The 7,227-nt window shown below is 43.0% G+C and overlaps 1 protein-coding gene across 1 annotated transcript; it reads right to left on the bottom strand.

The window, feature by feature from the left end:
• Window positions 1-381: 381 nt before the first annotated feature.
• LOC131308532 (uncharacterized) lies at window positions 382-4,405 on the bottom strand. Its single transcript, XM_058335469.1, has 7 exons — window positions 4,188-4,405; window positions 3,380-3,689; window positions 2,997-3,190; window positions 2,685-2,877; window positions 2,433-2,582; window positions 553-812; window positions 382-511 (listed from the first exon to the last, which is right to left on the bottom strand). Exons 1-7 carry the CDS (start codon window positions 4,403-4,405, stop codon window positions 382-384), a joined length of 1,455 nt encoding a protein of 484 aa, XP_058191452.1.
• Window positions 4,406-7,227: the final 2,822 nt, after the last annotated feature.

The following is a 7,227-nucleotide window of genomic DNA, read 5'->3' as shown; positions in this document are numbered from 1 at the left end:
TGCCTGAGTGATGAACTGCCCTGCGGATGGGTTACTGGCTTCAGTGACGGCTATCTCCTTTCTGCTTGCTTTGCTTGTTTTTTGTTGAGCCAACAAGGCTTGCACCTCTGCCATCGTAATGTAGGGTCCTGTAGAAGGCGTGCTGGTACCATCAACGACAGTCACTTTGCCGCATGCTCCAACAGAATTTCCACCGATTCCCCCCACGAGCACGCCACGTAGGGGATGCGGGGAGGAGAGAGGGATCTCGGGTTGCGCTATTTGACTGTTGCTGCCCCCAGCATGGATCTGCGGGGGTTCGTCATCTTGGTTGACCATGGCCTTCGAAAGGGCCGCCGAAATGAGCTCTGTAAGGCCCGTGAAGGCCGCGAGTATTAGCTTCTACGTCTCGAGGAACTGTTGCTGACCGTCCTGGAGGGCTCTCAGCGTTTGCGCAGCTACGCCCGCGCTGTTGGTCTCGTCTACCTCCTTGACAATTGGTATTGTAGTATCTTGATGTGTCATTGCTCTCCTACGCAGTGGTTCAACGTATTCTTTTGAGCGAGTGCTAACCATAAACCAAAAGACACCTCCCTAGCAGAGTCGCCTAATGTAGGTAGGGGTTCCGCAGAGGTTCGCTTACATGTAAAAATACGTATGAGCTGGAGAGGTGCGATTGGTCGATGATTAGTAAGGGGAAAGGAGGAGAAATCTCGTGGGGTGAGGGAAGGAGCAAGAGGTACAAAAGAGACAAAGACAGCATGTCCTTTGTTTCTTTCTGCAGGGTTAACATCTGGCTTTTCCAGGACTGAATGGGTGAGGTCACCTTTTCTCTATGGAAGAACGTTCTCCTTCCTCAAATTCAGTGCTCACACACTCTCTCTCTAGAAAAAAGTCAACTCATCTAATCAAAAGGAATGTCAGGGGTATTTATAGGGCTCTTGGGCCAAGGTCAGGCCCAGGGTGGCGCTCCTATGATATCCCAACACGTGTTCATCATGTACCTCTAGGTCTCGGGAAAACTTGTCCTCTCGCGGACTCTTTTCTGCGGGAGAGCTCGAATCCTCGCGATGCAACCTCCATCCCAAGCCACCAAGCCATAAGAAACTCCCTTATTCCTGCAGGAGCAAGGTCGCGACCTGCGGCGATCGTGTCTTCATCTCAGAGCCCCTTCCGAGCCCTGCCTTACGGCCCGGATGAAACTCTAGAGACTCTTCAATTAGATCTTTTCTCATAATTGTTAAATTTTAGTGACTCACGGGACTTCACCCATGGTCCTCCACTGCTGACGCTGTCTTGGGGCCCACTTTCCTTTCTCTGCGGAGTAGGTGAACTTCCGCGAGGACTACCTCTTCCGTGGACACTTTCCATGGGCGGTTCCTTCCATCTTTATACATGCGTTCTATTCCAATTGGATAGTCAAACCTTCTTCCTTAGGTCAAGGTTTGACCAAGGCCTTCCTTCTGCATGGCATCCGCTGCAATGTGCCCATTGCTGATTGGTGGGTCAAACAATTTGCGAGGGTCAAAGGTTAGTAATTTTTTACCACACCTACACACGTATGCCGAGGAAGAAATTCGTTCCAAATAACCCACTTTTTACTATAGAAAAATGGTAGGCATGATTGAACTTTTGGACACAAACACATTTTACGAGGAATAAAACTCCTACAATTATTTATTTTCATGTTTGCACGTTATAACGAACACGTTTTACGAGAAATAAAACTCCTACAAATATTTATTTTCATGTTGGCACATTATATGAGGAAGAATTATAGCCCATTTTAACCAATAATAAATAAGGGAGTTGATTTGCAAACTCCCCTTTTAATATCCACACTCTTTTTTTCCATTATAGCCCATTCATTCAGATACTATTAATTTCGGAAATAAATATCCGAAATTTATAACAATTTTTGGACTTTAATATCTGGTTTGCACACCATTACTTGGATTCTAATTTCCAAACAGAATGACAACTATGAGATAGAATGATGCCATTCGGATACTAATATTAGAATTGGATCAATAATTTCAAAAAATAATATCCGAAATTTGTACCCATGGTTGGACTTTAATATCTGATTTTTATACCATTACTTGGATTCTAATTTCCGAACAGAATGATAACTATGAGATAGAATGACACCATTCGGATACTAATGTTCGAATTGGATCAATAATTTTGAAAAACAATATCCGAAATTTGTACCAATGTTTGGACTTTAATATCTAATTTTTATACCATTACTTGGATTCTAATTTCCAAATAGAATATCACAGACTTGACAACTATGACTTTTCAAACAAAAATATAATATAAGAGTTCCCTTGACGATCCGAAAACTATACGTAAAGAAATCATCCAATTTTCATAACATTAGAACACATTATATAATAGAACACATTAAATCGTTTCTCAATCTAAAATGCCTAATTCACATGGATGACCTCCTTTGTTGCTACGTCAACGCCGATAATCTCGTTGAACTTATGAATGGCCGCAACATGTGCTACATCCCAATTTTTAGTGATAGAAAGACGATGTCTTTTCCAATTGCAAGCTATTGGTGCCATAGGGGAACCCGACTTTAGGAATACCTGCCATATTGCATTAGGTATTTATATAAGATAAATTAAGTTGGACTTAAGGAGCAAAATTTCATTATATAGATGACAACAAATCATTTACCAAAATCATACTTGTACAAAGTGTTCACCATCAACAAACCTGATAGCAATATCCTTTTGTTTCATGGAGGGTAAGGGCTCTGATCGGAGGGGGAGGAACGTAAGACATTGAATATTTGATAAATGGACAAGGACACAATTATAAGCAGATGCTATGATGTGACCCATGTCTGGCATTGTCATCCAATTTTCCCGGGGCGCCGAACTTTCATACCATGACAAGATGTGAAGTAATTCCCTAGCTCTCTAGGTCCCCCCTACCACTTGTTCGTAAAGGTGTAAATGTGTTTCCAACTCTTTCAGCAAATCACTTTTACCACTAACCACTCATGAACATCGCCTTTCATGAAGCCCGACACTGCCCGAAACCCACAATTCCCATCATCTTCAACTTTCTTGACCGATTTTATGTAAGGTTTTATTGCTTTCGGGAAATGATTGATGAAGGGACATATCCAAAGTTGTGCTGGAACTTTTGCTTTCCCTTTCAGACTGCGCCGCGGTTTCTCTTTGATGGCCTTAGGGGTTCAAAGGGAGGCCAGAACGTGCTCAAACTCCGAGAGATCCCTACACGTCGAATTTTGTTCTTTGGCTGCATTTTTTTCTTTCGTTGACTTACGACCACGTGGTTGTGCATTCACTTTGGGTTCAACGAGAGTACTACTTTTCGGATAAGCAAGGTCTTGCATCTTCTTAACATAATTTACCTTTACATCATATTGATCTTCATTCAAGAACTTATTGTAAAAACAATCAAAGTGAGCCAAAAGCGTCTCCTTCATCAAACCCTCATTCTGGGGTGCAAGCAAAGAAAGCTTCTTCCAATAGTCATGGATTAACTCAATCGATAGGGGGATATTTGCCATCTTGTAAGGAGCAATCTCATGAGCGCAAGGTAAACCATGGGTGTGCCTCAAAGAACACTCGCACTCACGCTTTGATTCCATAAACCATTCGACTTGATGGGACACCGCTAAAACAAGTGTCATGGCATTCAACGAAACAGCTCCCCCTAGCCTATCAAATAGAGTTATCCTAAAATCATGCTGCATAGAACTAAGGCTCTTCTAAAAAGAAGCTTTGACTTCAGTAACTTGTAACAGCATCAATCTGTGAATCTTCTCCCATATAGTATCAAAATTGCATTGCGAGTTTAGCTTCTAATGTGAACTCTCCGCCCTACGAATAAATATGGCAAGATATTAGCCATAGCAAATAACATGAATATATGAAAATTTTCCAAAAATGCATGAATGACATGAATATTAAGGAAAGTGCTGGAGTTGCGAATGAAGCATTTATCTGTTACTTGTTAGGTTCCCGAAATGCATGACTTTGTCCGTCCAAGCTCCTACAAACCTCTTTTTGTAGGGTACCAACCAATTTTTCTTGACGAACTCAAATGTTGCAGGAACCATTTCAAAATCACGCTTCAAAACACAAAGGCGCTCCTCGTACTGTGCAACACTCGTTGAAAGGACGACTAGGCCCCAATTGCAAATAAACTCCTCTCACATCTTGTCATCAAACATCTTTCTATACTTGGCTAATATGTTCTTGCCAATATGCCACCTACATAGGAGGTCGGTAGCATGAGGGAAAATATTTATGATGGCATTCATAAGCGCCAACTCCCTATCCGTGACAATAACGGACGGAAGTGCGTTGGGATCCATCATGCCTTTTAGCTTCTCCAAGACCCAAATGTAGTTTTCTATTTTTTCACACTCCATGAAAGCTGTAGACACCCCAATCTGGGCTTCCAGATTAGTTTACTTTCAGTTTTTGATTCCCTAATGATCAAATGGATCAAGAACACCCTGGGAATGTTGAGTGTTTGAGCTTTGAGTGTTTGCAAAACCCTTGAACCAAATCTCGCTGAAGCCACTTCAAAAGCCAAAAACCCTACTGGCACGCGTTGGTTGAGAGCCTGCGTGCGTAGATCAACTTGGCAAGTGTTGGTCAATGGTTAAAGCTTAACCGTTGACCAACGCATGAGTAGGTGGTAGACGCACACTGCTCCTAAACCCCCGCGTGCGGGTCAAGCTGCCAGGTGTGGTCAACAGTCAAAGCTTGACTGTTGACCCACCTGCGCTGGTCAAAGCCTGTCCCCATCACCTTTATGGGTTGGTAAGCTTCACCACCAAGTAACCCTCAGCCAGCCTCGTGGACTGGTTGAGCTCCTCTCTTTGTACCATAGCTACCTTCCTCTCCTCCTATCCCCCATTGATCGTCCATTCAAAGGGTTAAAAAAAAAGAGATACAAACTTCAAAAGGGTTACACCCACCCTTGTTTCTTCTATCACTCATACTCCCTCAAGAACATAGCTTGTTCTTCCACCTCAATCAAGCTTCAAACCTCAAAGCTCAAGTACTCTTTCAAACCCAATCTAGGTATAGCATACCTACTATTTTCTGTTCTAATCCCTGAGGGGGGCTGGCAGGGCCAAGGCTGGTAATCAATACCAGTCCTGGCCCTAAAGCTAGCAAGGTTTCAAAAACCATAGAGGCAAGAACCAGTGCGTGTCGGTCCCATATTCGCGCGTGCCACTCTGTGGCTGCGCACGCTAATCTGCGTGGGGATTGGTGTCTTGCTAATTTATATTTTTCCTTGTAAATAGATCACTGCGAGCATGTAAATAACCAGTTTACTACTTTCCATTGTTAGAACTGTTAGCTGTATTTCATTATGCATATCTGCTACTATGGAATACCCCTGGGATCATTCTAGATACGTTCCAAAACCCAGAAACATGTAAACCAAACACTGGTAAAATGGTTTAGACACGCGCGCACCGGGGCGCAATGAGCGCACGCCGGAGTGCCATACGCGCGCGACAGAGTGCCATACATGCTCGCCAGTCTGTCTCTGACCAGTGAGTGGCCTTGCATGGGTAACTTGGCTTTAGGCCACTATTTTGTCCCCACATTGTTTATGGGGTGTTTTGTTAATTTGTAGGGCTTTTTAGCCTTTAAATTGTATATTATAACTGTTTGGTTTGTCTTGGGTGTGCACTGGTGTAACAACCCAAACCCTCAAGCACCACAACTTAAACTTGTTTCCCCTCCCCTCCAGAGGGCCTCTCACTCTAGCCACCTTTATAATTGCTTAAGGGAATTCTCCGCCCTTCCCCCATTTTTTTTCCGTTTATATATATATATATAAAATCAAATTCATATATTTCTCATTTCTGCATGTCTTCTTTATTGCATGCATACTTACACCTCACACAAATGTCACGTGCATACAACCCAAGAGATGCCACGCCTTCCATTCAGTTTTATTTTCTTTTAGTATTAAATTTGTCTATTTTCACAGTTTACTCTTTACCATTCACTGCACATTGGCAAATTTTACAAAATCAACCCTATTATTTGCAAACCCCACAAACCTTCCATTTATATTAATCACCATTAATAATGGTTAACCGAAAGAAATATGAAGTACGGGTCTCACAACAGGTCCTTCCAGAGCCCAAAGGGTTTGAAAATAAAAGCCGTGGGCTTAGGCTTACTGGCGCGCGCATATCGTGTAGTAACGCGCGCAAGAGTGAACAACATGCAGTGACTTGTTCAGTGTATGCTGGTTTCTACCTGCGCACGACACTCCAAAACAGGGGCGTTCCAATCTGTTTAAACTCCCACAGCAGTCTGTTTTCATCATATACTAACTATTTCAATAAGTGAGAATGCTACTATCACATCCTGCAAATCATGTTACAGCTTTAATCCACATTAAACTGTTCCCCCGCCTTAAAATGGCTAAAAAGAATTGATTAATCAAACAGAATCGCAAACATCTTCCGCAAATGCTTAAGTAGAGACCGATCTCCGGATTGGGCGAGAGGGGTACCTTAAAACCCTTCCCCTCTCATAACTTGGCTCCTGAACCCAGATATGGTTATGACGGATTGGTGCTTTCACTTTTTCAAAGCAAACTGCGCGGCAAGTGCTTCGAAATATGGTTCCTTGGGTGTCGGACCTTCAAACCCGAGTGGCGACTCTGTATTCCGAGCGCTTGCCATCCGCGCTCGAGCTCTCTCGATCCGAGGCCCTTGCTTTGAGAGGAACGGAATCCTTCCTAAGGGCATGCTGCCCACAGTGGCGACTCTGTTGGGGAATGATCGAATCAATATTAATCTATTCTTAGTGTTTAATACACTTATAAACAATCTTTTAAAAGTCTGTCAAAACGGTGAGCTTTGCGTTGTTGAAGGTTGGAATGGTGATTTAATAGGACCTCGTGTCAAGCCAATTCGATCTGAGACTTTTTCGATTGATCACTTGTGTAGTTTTCTCTAAAGATGGACTAAATAAAGTGAGCCAAATTTGAAAAAGCATTTTGCGAATTTGCGATTCTGTTCCATTAATCAACTTTTTAGCATTTTCATTTGCCTCGATGTTAGATAGCCGCGTTGGAGCGTTTTGGCAAGCCGGCACGATTTACCGGAGCCCGGTGACTCCGAATGCCCAACAACCTTCAACGATGATAAGTCATTCTACTGTTCGACTGTTGCTCTGCGGTTTCGCGGGCAGCGAGAGTTATATCTTGGCT

The sequence above is a fragment of the Rhododendron vialii genome, chromosome 11a (genome assembly GCF_030253575.1).
Source record: "Rhododendron vialii isolate Sample 1 chromosome 11a, ASM3025357v1".
Classification (NCBI taxonomy): domain Eukaryota; kingdom Viridiplantae; phylum Streptophyta; class Magnoliopsida; order Ericales; family Ericaceae; genus Rhododendron; species Rhododendron vialii.
This window is presented reverse-complemented; position numbering and strand designations above follow the sequence as displayed.